Source organism: Neolamprologus brichardi, chromosome 9, assembly GCF_056152115.1.
Source record: "Neolamprologus brichardi isolate AB-2024 chromosome 9, ASM5615211v1, whole genome shotgun sequence".
NCBI lineage: Eukaryota > Metazoa > Chordata > Actinopteri > Cichliformes > Cichlidae > Neolamprologus > Neolamprologus brichardi.
In genome coordinates this window covers 26632844-26651197 of record NC_142112.1, presented here as the reverse complement: position 1 = coordinate 26651197, position 18354 = coordinate 26632844, and the positions used below count along the sequence as shown (strand labels likewise).

Here is an 18354-nt window from a genome sequence, read left to right as displayed (position 1 = left end):
ACAGATTTCTGCGCGCCGTGTACTACATAAAATCGGTTCAAGGTCAGTAAACACAACCAGAATTCATACATAAGGCGCACAGTCGATTTGTGAGAAAATTAAAGGATTTGAAGTGCGCCTTATAATCCGAAAAATCTGCATCTTTGTTATCACTAATTAACTCCAACCTGCACACATACAGCACTTTGATAACTGAATTTCCCAGCATTAGCTGATAAATAAAATAGCTGATAAATTGCAATCACCATATAGCTCAAGTTAAGGTTTTTAAAAACCAACTCCCCAGGGTTATGTCAGTAAATTGTTGTCTGGGAAACTTTGTTATAAAAAGCAGAAAGACTTTTTCCACAATTTTTAAGACCAACTTATTAATTAAGTTATCATGAAAAGAAAACATATCAATAGGATATCAAATCTGTAATCAAACACTTACCATGATGGAGTAACGTGAGCTTAACACACAGTTTTGTCCCTTTTCCCTGGCCCACTGAGGACATTCGAGATAATTTCTCTCCCCTCTTGCTCAGGATCTCAATTTTAAGAGGCCCTTAAACGACACATCAGACAAAATGTGAGGAATGAGCTTTGAGCTATACGGGACGGGAATCGGGGGAGACTTTTTTTGAACACCACTGTTTGATGCAAATAAATTATGTTTGTTTTTTTTTCATAACACATGAAGCTGTGGTATGCAAACATTGCAAGATCTTACCTAAAGTAGTCCCGGCAGAAAGAATGGCATTATTTTGCAAGGGGTTACCATTGGGCCATTCCACATTCAGCTTATCTGGAAGCCTGAAACAAACATGTCATTTACCTGAACTGAAAGTCTCATTTTTGAGTCAGATTGAGGAGAAAGATTTGCACAACCCAGGAGACAGAGCATCTACATTACAAACAAAAAGTAAATATTAGAGAGGAGCAGTTTGTGTAGAAAAATGTCTCCCTAACTGCTCACTCACTTCTCAGAGTCACTGTCGATATTTTTCTTGATGGCTTCATCACTGGCTGTCTTGTCGATCTTGGAAATGGGAACGATCTTGTTCATGTCCCAAAGTGCTTTGGGCTCCTGGGAAGAGATTTTTCTTAAATCAGTAAACTCACTAAAAGAACAAAGAAAAAAAGGGATTTATATAAGTGAATTTACTGAAATAATATGGAAAATTAAACCCCCCCCACAAAAAAACTGAAGGTGAAGTCCAAATGTACTCAGTTAGCTAAATTCTCAAGAGTCATTACCGGTTATCGCTAATGCTTGATTGCAGTTGTTGCTGCTAAGTGTGACCCAACCAGTTTTATGTTTAGGGGGCAATCTTTGTCTAATCTTTGTCTAACATTTAAATTTGCTTGATGAGCTGAAACATTTAAGTCAAACAAACATACAAAAATAGGAAATCAAGAAGGCAGCAAACACTATTTTACACCACCATATATATGACACCCTAGTGTTTGATAATGTTTGCTCCGAGTTCAACTTCAGACATTTCCTTTAATATGAAGGATGTACGATCGTAAGCAAACCAAGTGAGTAATTATTGATTATTTAGTAAAATATCATTATACTACATACATCATTTCAATCTCAAATGTGGTTACACACATAAAATACTCACATCTTGATAAAAAAGCAACTACTACTTAATAAAATAAAAACTGGTTTGTCACTTAGATATTTCTTCTGCTTATAGATAAAGATATTTATTTTTCTTTTATGACATACAGTGAAATATTACTTGTGAACTATTGAAGCATGTGGTTGGTTAGGTGCAGTCAGTTGTCAACTGTACAATTCTGGACCAGCAGAGATGTTTTAATAGTGATTCAGATGACTGTCAATAGATTTTATTTACTTTTCGCTGTTGTTTTTTTTGCCCTTTATAACATAGACACAAAGAAATTTTATCACACAATTTTTTATCACTGATATTTTTCTTAAAACCTTTTAATGCGACATTTTCCAGTTTTGGAATTGATGTTCGATCAGTTTCTCAAATCAAAGTTTCATAATTGCCTTCTTACTCGAGACACTTCCACCTGTCCTCCCGTGGCATAGACGTCACCATCGAAATTTCCATACAGCAAAAACTGAACCACTTTACCGTACAGAATCGGATTTGTATTGTGCGTCTTCACCTGTATGAGGAAGCATAAAGAGATCAGAATGAATGTAGAAGAGGGAACAATAAGAACATACATTTAAGTAGACAAAAACCAATAAATGCTCACAAGTTGGCCTGTTTTGTATGTCCTGCCTCCCCACTCGATGGCGGAGAAGACTGCCCACGGATGCTGCATTTTCTTAGTAGGCACATCTGTCCGTGTTTTAATCTCCTTGAAGCCCACAAACTTGATTTGCTTGTCGAACTTTTCATTACAGTTTCGAAGCCACTGTGTGAACTCCTTCTGGATGTTACCTCTTGACGATTTCTGTTGAAACGGAAAGAAAATGTTTAGCAGAGAAAAGCAGGCAGAAACAAAGACCTCAAAACAGGACATATTAAATATGTTACCTTGCGGTGTTCTGTTACTAACAGGTAGACAGAATGTATCCAACAGCCACTCATCATTAATACTAATATTAGCGACACACCAATTGGTCAGGCTCCCATATGTCCAGTCATGAGCTGCTTAATTTCATGCATGTGCAACACAGACACACAGTGGTTAAAGCAGATAGTGGGACACAGTCTCTCTCTCTGACACACACACACGGGCTTAACTTTGTGCTAACCATTGGGGGGGGGGGGCAAGATCTCTGTCTAAATAAATAAATAAATAGATTTGTTTTAAATGCCAGAGGATTACCAGCATTTTTGCTTGTCGGCTCTCCACTGCTGTATTGCCAGATGGTAAAAATACCACATGGTGATTCTGCTTTTTTATGTATATACATTCAATCATTTACATCACTGTATTGACATCAATAAACTACACCAACAACTATACACATGACCTCATAGAGCTAAACCTTGCCAAGCCAAGTATTTGATGGAGCCTACAATCTTCAATAATCCATACCTTGCTTCCTCCTGTTGTCTGCCAACAGCTGAAGAAAGCTGTGAAGCTTTTTGAGCATAGGTGTTCATGGCCTGGATATGTAACTGGCTTTTTGCATGTCCTGAGAACCCTGAACATAGCCTTTTTCCAATCTCTAAAGCCTACACTAACAAAGGCAGGGTCACACTTTGTTTTTCAGGGTTTACCGTCAGAATGTTATGTGGAGAACAAGTTCCTGTGTGTGTTGAGGCTAACTGTTGACGTCTCAGAAAGTGGTCAATTAAACGTCCTGAATAGGGCTCTTAGTTTCCAAGCATCATTATCCTGAGGTTATAACACAGTTGTTTGCTAATGTTGACTGATTTGAATAAACGTTGGCACAGTGAAAACACAGCACCCTTTGTAAAGTAGCACTGTAATGCAACCAGGGGAAAGTTGTGAAGCATTTTTGTTGAAAAGACAACACACATTTAGCTCGCTTCTACACTCTGAAATAACTATATATTAAATGATTGTATTGCACATATTAACAACATTTTTGACATTGTTAAATTAAAAAAAACCACTATTAATATATCCTTGGATTCTCACCTGCCCAGTTGCCCGACTGTTGCCCTCACCATATGACCCTCTGTGAGTAAACCACACGAACCAGATACAAATCAGTTCAGTGCTCTGAAAGTGTGTGCTTGCATGCACAGTTATTTTTGTTTTTTTTATGTCTGTTACCTGGGAATCTGTGCCTCCTGTGCAGCCTTTCTCTGTGCTTTATCCCCCTCTCTTTGGTCATCTGACCCACTGTCACCTCCTTTCTCTTGCCCAAGTGCTACACCTCCTCTGTCGCCTTCTTCTGTCTCTCCTTTTTCACTTGCTGCACCTCCTCTATCACCACCTTCACTCTCCTCTGCACCTCCTCTTTTGCCTCCTCTCTCTCTCTCAACTGCTCCTCCTCTGTCGCCTGCTCTCTCTCTCTCCTCATCTCTGCTTCCTTGCTTCCCTCTTTGATCACCTGCTCTGCAAACCTCTTGACCCTGATATAAAAAAAGCTCAGTTAATTTTTAAATGGTTTGAGAGAGCTGGTATATATATTCACATCAGCATGTTCCCTTACCAAAAAGTTGGAAACACCTTTTGCCCTCCTACCAGCATATTAACATAATTTTTCTTTTAATGTTGTTTCAGTGTTTCCCACACAAGTTTACTGTAATACATTTAGACCACATTCTTTTTACAGTATTATATAATTATAACATGTACACATACACAACATTCCTCTATTGTTTGACCTGCCTTTCTCTTTCTCTCCCCCCACCTCTACATGTAGCACAATGCTCCCCACCTGACACACACACACACACACACACACACTAATGTGCTATTAGGATGGACGTGCTTCATTGTGAGTGAAGACACAAAATTGACAGGGGGGCCACCATGAGAACATTTGTAATAACAAACACTAACTCAGCTGAATGTGGACATTTTAAACTAACATACAAGAAATGGCTAAAGCTAAAGCTATCAACAGCTCAGAATATGCCAGCAGCCTCGGTATGAGCAAAAGACGAAAGCGCTTGAGAAAAATTATGGAGATGAATGAAAAAGCAAAAAGGGTCCAAATTGTGTTAATATATAAGCATACTGATCATTTGATTTGTCGTATAAATCTGTTACACTTGGTTTTGTGTGTCGACATACAGTATGTCAGGTAAAGGTGCGGGTGCAGCAGCTCATGCACATTTTTATTAATCACAGCAGTTTATTTTAAGTTGTTTAGGTGAGAGAAGATCATCTAATATTGAGTATTTTATAAATGCAACAACTCTGACCTTTGACCTATGTTAATATCTCTATTATACCAAAGCAAAACACTAGACAACAATTAACACTGGAGTGCTTAAAGGTAGTTTAAGTTCACAACACACTTTATTAAACACTGGAATATTACATAGATTAGCACTAAAAGATATTTTAATCTAGTCAACATATATATATTTTAGAATTAAGGTTTGGATATCAACCTAAGCTGAATATTATGTGTGTATGATGTGCTCCGTTGTATCTCAGGTTTTGTCATGTTTAAAAAGTGTTCCTTTGAACTGGAGAGGTTGTCAGCTGGATTTTATATATTTTATATAGGGTAATAGACCATCAAAGTAGCAGCCCTTGGTTTACTACCGGACACTCTCCATCAGTTGTTCTATATCCAGAGAAGCCGTTTGGATAAGCCATAAAAAATCCACAAAAAGTCCTGTCTTCATTTCAAGCCCTACTAGGACCCTAGATAACTGAGAATCTACACAGTCTTCAGGTCAGACAACATGCTGAAGATAGTAAACACTGATAAAAATATGGGATTTTATAAACACCTGCCAGAATGATGAACATTGATGGGAAATGTTGTTAAACCACTGCTCAACGTATGCGAGTAGTTAATTGTGATGTACTGAACGTAAAATGTAAAAAGACTCGTGCTGTTGAAAAGGAAACTGACCCTGCAATTAGTTGAAAGCAGGTCACAGCTGGGTCAGCGTAATAAAAATAAGACCACATAGTCTCCGCCTGAGTGCATGTGCCGTAGGCAATTCCATACATTGGAAGTACTCATTCTGTAGCTCAGGATGTGACCTGCTATAAATGAGGGCAAGACGTTGTATGCTTCAGTCCTACTTTGTAAACTGCTCTGTACAAAATGAACAAGGTGGTTTTAATGTAGAGGCTGACTGATAAAGTAACCGTAGAACTCTTCTCTTCCTGTTGACAATTCTGATAATAAATCAGATCCATTTCAATCCTTTATCAGTCATAATATATATCCGCTCAAGGGACTGAATGTGGTGCTGGAGTTCTGATTGTGAAAGAGCCAGTGAGAAATGGAGACGGTCACCTGTCCGTTCAGAACCAGTGAGAAGATAGTTTGATTGTTCTTCAGTTTCAGCTCAAGGTCCATGAAGGTCATCTTGTTTGTGGTGACCTGGAAATTGTCATCAGTGAAAAGCACTCCTGAAAGCCGACGGTAACACTCCGGGGGTGCATCTGATGCTGTTCTGCTGTTATGTTTACGAGAACACCAGTCAAACCTGTAACAAATGGAGCAAGACACAAGAAGGAAAGGATGTTAAAGTAATTTTTACCACTATAGAATATGACAAATACAATGTGAGTGGCAAGGGGAAAAGGTTAACCTTGCTCTCTCTCATTTTTAGGAAGCATAGTTTAAAGCCATGCTGACAGCGCTGTCAGTCTGAACTCTCAGAAAAGTCTAGGGTTATTCTGTTTGTTCAAAGATTCAGCTCCATTTAGTAATACCAGGTTAATAACATGAAGCATGCTGCTAGCAAAATATTCTCTGTTAGCTGAAAGTCAGTTTTAAATACAATCTTTTATTTTCTGACCTGTTATACATCTTTACACAGATTCAGGTCTATACCTAAATGAATTTTTGTTTTTTTAACTCGGTCCACTTAGTGAGAGGTCACAAAAAGAGTGACAAAAGGCATGGAAGGTTTAGCAGCTGATCTACCAGCAATGCATCTTTCAACATAGGTGTAGCCAGTCAATGTTAGCGCTAACCACAATATGCCATCAGTAAAACTTAATCAAGTCTGAGAATATTATAACACATGAATAGCAGATTATGTGTTATCTGTTAAATACACAATCACCAACACAGCAATTCAAATCGAAGAAATTCAAAAGAAAAATAATCAATACATTTTGATATAAAGGCAAATTCTTCCCTCAAAAACAGGGCAAGTCTGCGGGGGTCTTAAGGGCCCATTATGTTCAAAGCATTGAATGTATGGCGTGCAAAAAGTGACATCACAGAGCTGTCATCATCTAAAACACTGAATGACAGGTACTGCCACTCAGAGAAAACCTCCATATCAGTTGCTTTTGTTTTCTTCCAAAAGTCTCATCTTTTTGAGCTGTTGCATCTCTTTAATCTGTATAGTTTGGGAATATCTGAGCTTCTGCACTGACATATCACTGAAACAGTGGTAAAAACAAACAAAAGCATACATGTGTGTTTTCAACCCGGCCACACCGTTTGCACCAATTGTGTAAAGTTACAAAAAAACTGAACGTGAAGTGAAGTGAACGACTAGCCACAGAAAAAAGTTGCATCACTTTTGGCATCCGTGAAGACTGCAAAGGTCGATATGATAAAAGATTACAGGCTTTGTTTCCCCATTTTTCCACTGATACTATCCACAGATAGGTTCCTATGTGGAGTTAAACCGTATCCAACATCACAGCATGACAGGGACCTATATATGACAGTGGAATCAATTTTCTCTGCTGACTCCTAGCCGTTATGTTAAACTCTGAAGTAAAAAGTAACTAAAGGAAAAGCCTACTATTTTAGACTAAAATGGGACATTAGTTTTTGTGAATATAAGTATGAAATGAGTGTAATTACTCAGCCACTTTGGTGCCAGGTATGAGCCGTCCATTCCAGAAACACTCAAAGATCTTCCTTTCTTCCTGAGTCACGAGTCCAGGCTCATTTTCGAAATTGTCATTTTCAGAAGACGCTGCTAAAGAAAATTACCCCCCAAAAAACAACATAAACAAAAACAACGAAAAAAACAAACAAACAAAAAAACACAACTTCAAAACATGTCAAACTATAAAATCCACGAATGTATTAAATATGTTAACAGTATGAATACCATTTGCAGCACATGTATCTTTGGGATCTTTAGGATCTTTAGGATCTTCAGGATCTTCAGGATATTTAGGATAAGTCTCCCTGTCATAGAGGAATGGATGATAACGCAGCACTCCCTCCACTGTGCCACCACCCGGTCCAGAGGAGGCCTTGAACTCAAAGGTGTCCACAGCAGAGTTAATGTACAAAGTTTGCATGTCATCGTCAACTTCCCTCAGGTTCAGCACACGGGGACATTTGTTTGGTTTTTCGCGTAAAGTGATCTGTAAACGAGTAAAATGGTAAAGTTAGCCAAAACATACAAAATTTTAAATGACATACAGTATTTTGTAAAAGTCTATATTTATCTGAAGCCTCACCTGAATGTCAATCGTAGGTTGTTGAGCTGTCTTTTTAGAGCCTTGTTTCAGGTCATTTCCATTGACTCCATGAATGTAATAGTGATATATGTGCCTAAAATTAGGACAAATGCAGTTAACAGAGTTTAATCCAAAAGCAGTTTGGAAATGATTGTGTCAGGGCAGCCTTCAATGGTTAAAAGGTGAATTTCTTAAAACGGGAATATTGCAAGATAAAAAGGATGAAACAAAAGGAGGAAGAAAATAAAATAAAATAAATTAAAAAACAGAAAAAGAATGCAATTAAAACAGCAAAAAATTGGAGGTGTAAAAATAAAAAATATCACATGTACATAAGTATTCCCAGCCTTTGCCATAACACTCAAAATTGAGCTCGGGCGCATCCTGTTTCCACTGATCATCTGTCAGATGTTTCTGCAGCTTGAGTGGAGTCCACCTGTGGTAAATTCAGTTGATTGGACATGATTTGGAAAGGCACACACAAGTCTATATAAGGTCCCATACTTGACAGTGTATTTCAGAGGACCAACCAAACCACAAAGCACAAGGAATTGTCTGCAGACCTCCAAGGAACGGAACTCTTTGGCCTTCAATGCCAAGCGTCATGTCAGGAGGAAACCAGACATTACTTATTGCCCAGTCAATGCCATCCCTACAGAAAAGTATGGTGGTGGCAGCATCATGCTGTGAGGATGTTTTTTTGGCAGCAGGAGCTGGAAGACTAGTCAGGGTTTGCGAATGTTGGTGAATTCTCAGTGAATGTCTCTGAGTGTCAGAGATCAGATTTAAACCCAAATGAACGTGTCTGGGAAGATGTGAAAATGTCTGTGCAGCAACGTTCCCTATCCAACCTGAAAAGAAAAATGGGACAGACTGCCCCAAAATATCTGTGCCATGGTTGTAGCATCACACTCAAAAAGACTTGAGGCTGTAGTTGCTGCCAAATGTGCTTCAGCATAATATTGAGCAAAGGCTGTGGATTCTTATGTACATTTGCAAGAATTTAAAACATTTCTCTCACTTTTTTTTTTACTTTGTCAAAAAAGTGGAACAAGTGAAGTGTTACGAAAACTTTCCGGATGCACCGTCTGTAAGATATGATGTGGATGAGTGAGCTCACGCTAGATGTCTGGTCCATGCATCAAAATTCTGTTTCAGGAAGGAGATATGCTTTTCCTTGAGTCCTGTAATAACTACGGCCGTGAAGCTTTCCTTCCCACGTTCCTCATCGATGATGGTACGAAGGAAGCGCTCATCATCACTCACGTGTGAAAAGTCGCCAGGCTGTAGCGGGAAGATTAAACATCACTCAGAGATGGTGTTGACGCAGGGAGAGCGCACACCACAATCCAAAAATCATCTAAATCTTTAGCACATGTTTTAACAACATCTTAAAGTAAACTCACCTTCCTGTTTAGGATGGTGGTGCTATAAATATCCTCTTTGTTCTTTTCCTTTTTTTCAAATTCTTCTTCTGATAGAACCAACTCATGAACATCTGGTAACCCCACTGGCTTGCTAATCATCTAGTAATTTATGAAACAAAACAAACATATGTACTTAATTGACAAAATACCAAGAAATGGCCATCTAAAAACCACACATCTAATTTTCAAACTCAGTCCGCAATAAAGGAAACAAAGTTAAGTTACATTTATTATATTTTATAATTTGGGTTTACAATGACATAGAAAAAGTAAACTTTAGATATTCTATGAAGTGCTTCACTGAGTTTCCACACAGACTTACTCTGACTACATTTCCAAAGTGGAAAACAGCTTGTTTTCCTCCAACTCCAAAGTACGATATATCACTATTAAGACTTCGAGGTACAGGATCAGGGCGGACGTAGTCTTCTTCTCTTCTGTAGAGAAGAGAAATATAAATGCATGGCTTAATTTGTGCCTTTTTTAAATTAAGATGGATGTTCAGAAGAAGAAAAAACAAAAATGCAAAATGATTTAAATACTAGGTTTAATTCAAAAGAGGCGAATGCATCCCCACCATTTCAAAATTTTTTTCTTTTAACAGCATGTGAAATGTTTTCATATTCTTGCCTCAGACAGGATTTCAATGGGCCTCCTTTATGATATTTTTGGACCAAAGTGGTCTGCATCAGAGGCCCCTTAAGCACCCAGACTCTACTACAGAGGCATGTTGGTGTAATATGGGCAGAATGTGGTTTGTGCTTGTTTTTAAGCAAGACTTCTGTGAGAAAGCAATCTGCTGGATTTTGCCCATGCTGCTCCCAAACTTCAAAATGTCATTCAGCATCAAGGGTGCCTTCACAGGTTTTGAGGTGATAAGAAGCTGGAGTCCAGAGGACTCAGCGTTCAAGATTTCCGCATTTAAATTTTTGATAAATCAGATTGCAGGACGGTTTTCCACTTCACTACTCCACTCTTAAATGAGCTCATGCCACAAGAAGCCAGCAGCATTTCTGGATTTATACTCTTTTTACTATTTTCAATTAAACACGAGATTTATGTGATTTGCAAACTTCATTCTACTTTTATGTATTTGTTTTGGGGTTTTTTCGTTATTTTAAACAGTGTCCCAACTTTTGGAACTACTTTTGATAAAGAGCTGGAAAGGACCACACTACTGTAATTTTGGAATTTAAAATAAAACAAACCAACCTTGCAAAACTGCTGGTTTCTTTTGTAAATTTGGAGTGTCTGTAAACTGCCCATTTATTGAGCTGCTTTGTAGTCATGCCACGTCCATTGTCCAGGACAATGACAGCAGGTTTCCCAAGACTTTCATCAAACTGCTGTTAAACAGATACAAATACTGAGTTAGCACTCTTCTGTATGCGTGACATTAATCCAGTATTCAATAATCATGTATTTGCAGTTTCAGAACCAACCATCCTTATCTCTATTATCCTCGTTCCTGTGTTTTTAGCTGTGGCTGAAAGAGAGTTGTCGATGAGCTCGGCAAGTGGATAGGCTGGGAAGAAAAAAAGGAAAAAAAAGATAAGCAGCGAGAAACAAACAGATTGCAAAAGGCTAATCTGCGATCATCCCAAGTATACGACCATGATTGTTTTAGCACTTACCTAATGACTCCTTGTTCTCACTAGCATAGTACTCATAAGTGCCACACTTTATCAGCGTATCATAGTGGGGCATAAACGATATGTTTTCCACCGTTGCCGTAGGCAGAACCTGGTGCTCGTGTTGCAACAAGTAAAGGGTGGTATCATCCTGGAGTTCCTCTAGAATAATTAAAAATTATTCAGTGGAATTCAACTAGAAGAAAAGCAGGTTCATCTTGATATTTCACATAAGTTCAAAACACTCATCAATATCTGATAGATTTACTTACTAAATCTGTCAAAATCGAGAACAATTCTGTCAGTCGTTGCCACCACAAATGTCTCAGATGAAGGGATTCTAAATACCTGTAACAGTAAAAATGTAGTAATGGTTAGTGAGTCGTTTTAGACATAGATTTTATTAAATCTAACGCTGGAGAAACTCATTTGTTACAGCAACACAAGGGACAGGAAAAAAAAAAGAAGTAGAGATATATTAGAAAAATACAAATAGAAATAAATACTATATACAGTAAAAAATAAATAAAAAATACTCTGTATTTGCTGTGGTCTGCCCTCAGATCCACTAGCCACTGAGCATTGCCGTTATGGGTTGCGTCCTTCTCCCATATGCTCTTCCAGTATTGTTCTGCCTCCAGCCTTGGTGGCGCTGTTCTCATATTGTTCCCCTGCCACTGAGAGTACACCTTGGCTGGTTCCGTGGAGAACAGCTGGTTTATTCTCTTGCCTTCTATCTCTCTGGTGTACCTCCTCAAGCGGCTGGCCAAGGCTGTGAGTTGTTGCTTGGCAGTTTCCAAGGCCTCAGGTATGGACAACTTCCTGTACTTCTTAGGCACCTTCCTCATCACGCCTTTCTGCAACTCCGATAGTTGGCTAACCTCACTCCGTGCTACCTTGATCTTAGCCTCTAGCCTCCTTCTCCATGGAGGGTACTGCCCCTTGTGGCTGTTCAACTTGTAGCCAAGCATCTCACTGATCACTGCTGCCGTATTGTAGATCAGCTTGTTAGTGTCGGTGATCATGGCTGTAGGTATCGTCCGTAGTGCTGCATTAACATCATCTAGCAGACCTTCTGAGGGTACTTCACGTAATCTTGGTAACCGGCTACGGGGGGTCCAGGTTTCAAGCTTGGCCATGATCCTATCTTTCAGGTCACTTCATCATCATTAATCATTATGCTGGGTAAACCATGTCAAGGATCAAGGATCAAGGATCAAGGAAGCTTTATTGTTATTCGCATCACATGTTTACATGAGGTGGAATGAAATTATGTGCACATGGTCCCGGTTATCCATAGAAGCGAAAAGAAACAAAATAACAAAGAAACACAAAATAAAAACAGAAATAACAAATAACAAGTAATAAAATAATACAATATAAATAGAGTGCAACAACCTGAGTACCAGTATGGAGTATAGATATAGAAATATAGGTATAAATATTTTAGCAGCAAGAGGCCATGATGACTAGCATTGATAAAGTGTCGGTGTCAGTAAAGTATCGGTAGTATAACGGTTCTTGTCTGTTTATGCATTGAGAAGTTTCACAGCTTCTGGAACGAAGCTGTTTCTCAGTCTGGTAGTTTTGCATTTAATGCTCCTCAGCCTCCTGCCTGAGAGGAGAGGGGCAAAGAATGAGTGTGCTGGATGAGTTTAGTCCTTCATGATACAGGTAGCCCTCTTCCTGCATGTGGATGTCAACACCTCACTTACAATCATACCTAAGAAAACACTGGACAAGCCTTTGTTGCATCTCAAATATGTAATGCCTCACTCATTACAGCACATAGGTGTGTTCATGATGAACATGAGTGACTGCGATTTTATTTTTAAACTTTTACACAAATTTCAAACTATGTTTGAATATAGTGGCCGAATATTATAAAAGTTGTTTTAAGCCTACATTTGCCACTGTGAGCATAATGGAAGATAAATGGCACTTCTGCTGGTCTAATGGTTAACGCATGTCAAAGTTATGCTATAGTGGGATGTTGCAGTTCAAACTGACCTTCTGATGATCAGAAACAAAGGTCTCAACTCTCCTACTCCTACAAAGATTATGACACCAGTTTTTGTTTGAAGTATTTAAGATGTTCACCAAATTTCCATTACTCAGGAGGATGTAGTTTATGTCACCAATGAATACTGACCTATCACCGATGTATATTTATCTAATATCCAAAACTGTATTATTAAAAATGAAAATCAATTCAGATAAAGATTCTTGGGATAAATTCGCCAGCACAGTGGCACAGACTGCACCGCTTACAGCTAGTGATGGGTACCGGTATCTGGCACCGGTTCTGACATAAACGGTAGTAACCAGACCGAAAAGCAGCGCACATTTTGGTGCTTCATTTCGGTGCTTTTTTTTCCCTGAAATGTCATACACTTTGGATTCTAGCCAATCATTTTACCTTTGCAAGCATAGTAGGCGGGCCCAGGTACGTACGTTCTTTTAGAGCAGAGCTACAGATTAAAAATACCCAAGGCGAAGCGGTCAAAGTCTGGCTGTACTTCACAGCAAAAGATGCAAACTCAGCAGCCTGCAACAAGTGCTTTATGGTGATACTGTGCAAAGGAGGTAACTCCTTGAATCTGATGAAACACCTGGCGACGTATAGCATTTTGTTAAAAGCCGAGAAATGCGCCGTATTTGATAGCTTGCTGCAAGACCTCACACCGGGCACATCTACTGCAGGTGGGTTGCCTGTTATCGGACCCGGAATTAGCAACATCCCCCAAAAACCCGAAGACGAGAGTCCTGGCCCCTAGCCCTGCCAGTGTAGCAGAAATGATGACGGATGATGATGGCAGCAGCAGCTATTCTTCTCTGCGTGAGTAGCTTAATGTTGCCCGTGTGTGATTTACGTTGAGTAGGCTAACCACGTTATTACATTAATGCATGTAAGGGGAACTAGCAAACACCGTCCAGGGCTCTACACTAACTTTTTGACATGGGCACACCGGTACAAAAGTTAGGCGCTGAAAGGCAGTGGGGAGAGGGGACACTTGGGAAGTGCATTTATTGCAGCATATAATGTGTTTTCTGGATACATTGTGCTTTTTCAGCATTCAAAGATTGATTGCACCGTGTCAGAGCACTGGCTATGAATTTCAGACGGATCAGGCCTTAACTTAACAAAAAAGTTATCAATAGTTCTTTTCATCTTTTCTTATTACCCACAGCTACATCCACTTCTCTCAGGCCTAGGCTGCTCACTAGGGCTGGGTATCATCACTGATTTCTATAATCCCTTTGATTCCGGTTCTCAAAGTCCTGATTTGATTCAATTTAGCCTGAGACGGTCAGAAATATTATAATTCTGATCATTTATCAGTACTGATACACATGAGACTTCATCAGAATTGTGAACATCACAGCAGATGCCTTTGTGTGAAAGTAACTGAGAATAAAACACAGAAAACCATGAAGGAGATTTTCCTGGTCTGGCTTTTTATAGCAGATAACCTTAAAAATATTCTACAATATTCTGCAATTTTGCATAATTTTAAGAAGTTTAAATTTCTTCAGTATTGAACAGCAGAAATTAGGCTTTCTTGTCCGAGGTCATTTAAGTGAGAAAAGAAAAAGACAGCGCTGTAAACAACGGTAGACTGGTGGGTAATAAGCGAATGAATAATGCAGAAAACAGAAATTTGAGACGGGAAACTGTTCCTGAAGTACACAGAGAGAGAGAGAGCTGTGCATGAAGTGTGATTTTTATCGTGGTGGAAGCAAAACAGCAAAAGTCAGAGGGAATTCATGACGACATTGATCAAATGTGAAGCGTACTTTGCTGCTTCTTTTGCTGCTGGCTCGGCGAATTTTGGTTGGAGAGAGACAAAACCTGCAGATCAGAATCTAGCGCAAAAAAGACGTAAACACAGCGGACCCGACGCATCAGAATCGCTAAGCTCCGACAGTGTGTCCGTGTTCGGGCCGTCGGGTGAGAAAGCCGAGAAAGACAAAGCTGATTCTGATGCGTCGGGTCCGCTCTGTGTTTACATCTTTGTGTGGAATCCGTTAATGAATTGATATCGCTTTATTCAAGCTACTCACCTCTCTCTTCCACCTGCACTTTCAACTGAACCACGGCCAATCAGAGAGGTCCCGCCCCTGACTATCTCTGATTGGTTTAGTCCACAATAGGGGCATAATGTGTGTCTGTTGTTGACCACACGGAGAGTTGCAGAGATTTTTTTTTTGTTACCCGAAAAGTTGGTCGCACAGGAGCGACCAAATATTTATTTTTAGTCGCACCACTGAAAAATGTGGTCGCATTTGCAACCAAATTGGTCGCACTCTAGAGCCCTGCCATCGTAGTTACATGAGGCTGTCTTCTTGTTTGATGGCAGATACTCCCTTCACCCTGGCCAAAAAAGCTAAAATGACCAAAGAAAAAGTGGAAAACAGCTAAACATGAGAGGTTTTTGGACAAAGTTCATGTTTTTTCCATTGATTAAGCACTGCTTCCAGTCAAGAGTGCTGCCATAAATCCCCTATAGCTGCAGAAAAGGCAAACATTGTTATCTTGTAAAAAAACCAGCTGAACACGAGAGGTTTTTGGACCAATTTTGTGTTCTCCATTCTTTAAGCACCGGTTCGAGCACCGGTTCGAGCACCGTTTAAGCACCGGCACTGTTTCAAAAGTACCGGTTTGGTACTGGTATCGGATAAAACCTAAACGATACCCATCCCTACTTACAGCACTCTCAGTAGTGTCTGCCAGTAATACTAACATCCAAATAAGTTTGCAAATTTGTTTGTTACTGAAACAAAGGGCTCCTATGAACATAACTCTTACTTACTGTATATAATTTTCATAGTTTTTCCTGGTTTAAAATTGACAGCTGATAATGAAAATTAAAAAGTAAAGAAGCACCCTTCAATCATGTTATAACATTGAAGGGTGTTATTACATTGCATAATTTGCTTTCCACCAGAGGGCACTTTAGCTTCCCTTTCGTTTATTTGGAAAACAAAACAAAACAGCAGAATACACACTGACACACTGGAATATCGGATTTTTAGATCACCAGTATTGGTATCAGTGTGAAATATCAGTGGGGCTCTAGTTAAAAGTCTTTGAAAATCAGAGTCCTCACGTCCCTTTGGAGGAAGGCCAAACCCCCTGTGGCAGGTACCAAAATCAGTTTCTATTTTGGTTTTCTACATACAGAATATGAACTAGTGATGGGTCGTTCGCGAACGAAATGGCTCTTAGAGCCGACTCTTTGACGTGAACGACGCGATTCGGCTCCTTATCGCGAGCCGTCACGTGGATTTTTTTTTCTTTCTCTCAGCCTCTCTCTCGCACTTTTTTTCCGCTTCACTCCGCACGCGAGCCTTGTGCTTTACGCTGGGCAGAGGGGGGAGGGGCGGTAGTTACACTCAGTAGCACAGGAACAGAGCCGGAGGGAGAGAGAGAGAAAGAGAGCCAGGGACAACAACCTCACATTAGAAAGGTATTAATAGTGAGTGGTAGTAATCATCCACAACTATTTTCGGTTGCAGATGATAAAGGATTCAGAAAGTTTATTCATGCGGGCCCATATGACAGAGATTATGCATCTTCTTTTTGTTTTCATATTTTAATTTATATTTAATTGTGTTGTGCTTTGCAGTGTTTTGTGTTGTTTCACTTTAAATTTGTAAAAGGAAAAAGCTGCAAATTTAAATAGTTAAAATTTGAAATGTGAATAGTTGATTTTTGTATTATATGATTTATTTATTACATTTTATGTGGAGTGAATAAATAAAAGTATATTTACGGTGGCCCCTAGAGATAAAGCACATACAAACTTCAAATCACGTACAAACTCCGAAGCACGTACAAACTCCGAAGCACGTAAAAACTCCGAAGCACGTAAAAACTCAAAACACGTACAAAAGACAACAGAAGTGCTCCAGGATGCTAGGCGCAGTGTTGAGCTTTTGTTACCTAGTGGCTACACAAGTGGTAGTAACAGGTAAATGAACTTTTTTTTTTAATTATTTGAATATATATGAGTGCCTGTGTATAAATACACAAACAATACACACATTCTTTCAATTGTGTAATTTAAGTGATCTAGTAGCTCTGCTTTGGAAGTTCAGTTCATGCTAGAAATGTGTTTTGGAGTTTGTACGTGTTTTGTCTCTAGGGGCCACCGCATATATTTATATATAAACATATATAAATAAAACCACTTTTTTTTTACGTTAGTAATTCCTTTTGTGCATAATTTTATATTATTGTTAATAATAAATTAATTAAAGCAGCAAAACAACCTGAAGAGCCGGCTCTTTTTAGTGAGTCGAACCGAAAGAGCCGGGTCTCTAAAAAGAGCCGGAAATCCCATCACTAATATGAACCACTGCACCAATAACAGTTGTTCTTTGGCTACCTCCTAAAATCTGACGCTAATATCATCTACAAAGAACAGTTCTGCACAACATTAAACTGAGAGGACTTTCTATTATTCTAGCCTGCAGTCTTAATTCTGCGGACAGAATAACAGAACTACCTTGCAGGACACTGCACTCCAGTTCTAAAGCATCATAAATCGGGTCATTTTGTGGCTGTTTACATGCTCTACAGGTATGTTGTATGTGTTTACACGCTTTGTTTCAGCAATGAATTCCACAGGAGAGGATCTTTTTACAGCTAAATTATAATGGTCTCGTCTTTATGATGGACAAACCGGTGACAATGTTTCCAAACCCATCTTTTTATCGACATTAATTGATGGTGCTGGCTAATACACTGGCAGTAGGCCAACCAATCATTTGGGCTCTAAGTGCCATGAAAATGTATGTAAGAACTTTCTGACCTCGCCCTTATAGCTTGACCTCAAATCAAGGTAGCAGACATTACCTTGTGCAGAGCTTGGAGAAAGTCGTTGAAGTCCCAACCAGCTATTTCAAACGGCTTGCAGGTTTTCGCCTCCGTTTCTAAGCGGAGGTCGTAAACACGGATCTTCTTCTCTCCCTGCTGCAAGGAAGCTGCTGCAGACCGACGCTGAGAGGCAGACGTCAGCATCGTCGCAGCTTCGCCTTTTCACGTTACTCTGAAATGAACGGTCGTCCTCGTCCAGACAGGAGTGAGAGACTCACATCCGCGTTGTCTGTCTGGTATTAAAAGTATGTGTAGTTTCCGCGGGACTCGTTCCTCTCACTCCTCTGCTCTGCCCTTCGTGTAGCGATTTCATCCGTAAAGCGCTGGTGTTTCTACGGATCGTCATATGGGACAGAAACCTTGCGTCATCTACTTCCGCGAT

The 18354-nt window shown here is 39.5% G+C and overlaps 1 protein-coding gene across 3 annotated transcripts in view; it reads right to left on the bottom strand.

Moving 5' to 3' along the window:
* Window positions 1-18303, bottom strand: part of smchd1 (structural maintenance of chromosomes flexible hinge domain containing 1) — a 39332-nt gene extending 21029 nt beyond the window's left edge. Inside the window, exons 1-19 of one of the 3 annotated variants that reach the window (XM_087846212.1) lie at window positions 17952-18303; window positions 11362-11437; window positions 11093-11251; window positions 10901-10983; window positions 10671-10804; window positions 9781-9895; window positions 9438-9557; window positions 9152-9315; window positions 8032-8125; window positions 7674-7935; window positions 7421-7538; window positions 5885-6077; window positions 3727-4028; window positions 3589-3628; window positions 2227-2427; window positions 2020-2133; window positions 963-1069; window positions 713-795; window positions 434-547 (exon numbers count right to left, since the gene is read on the bottom strand). In XM_087846212.1, coding sequence (XP_087702338.1) covers window positions 434-547; window positions 713-795; window positions 963-1069; window positions 2020-2133; window positions 2227-2427; window positions 3589-3628; window positions 3727-4028; window positions 5885-6077; window positions 7421-7538; window positions 7674-7935; window positions 8032-8125; window positions 9152-9315; window positions 9438-9557; window positions 9781-9895; window positions 10671-10804; window positions 10901-10983; window positions 11093-11251; window positions 11362-11437; window positions 17952-18116 — 2644 coding nt within the window. In that variant the 5' untranslated portion in view covers window positions 18117-18303. The remainder of the gene's footprint in view (window positions 1-433; window positions 548-712; window positions 796-962; window positions 1070-2019; window positions 2134-2226; window positions 2428-3588; window positions 3629-3726; window positions 4029-5884; window positions 6078-7420; window positions 7539-7673; window positions 7936-8031; window positions 8126-9151; window positions 9316-9437; window positions 9558-9780; window positions 9896-10670; window positions 10805-10900; window positions 10984-11092; window positions 11252-11361; window positions 11438-17951) is intronic. The other 2 variants (XM_087846213.1, XM_006795027.3) reach the window with 2 other exon arrangements.
* Window positions 18304-18354: the final 51 nt, after the last annotated feature.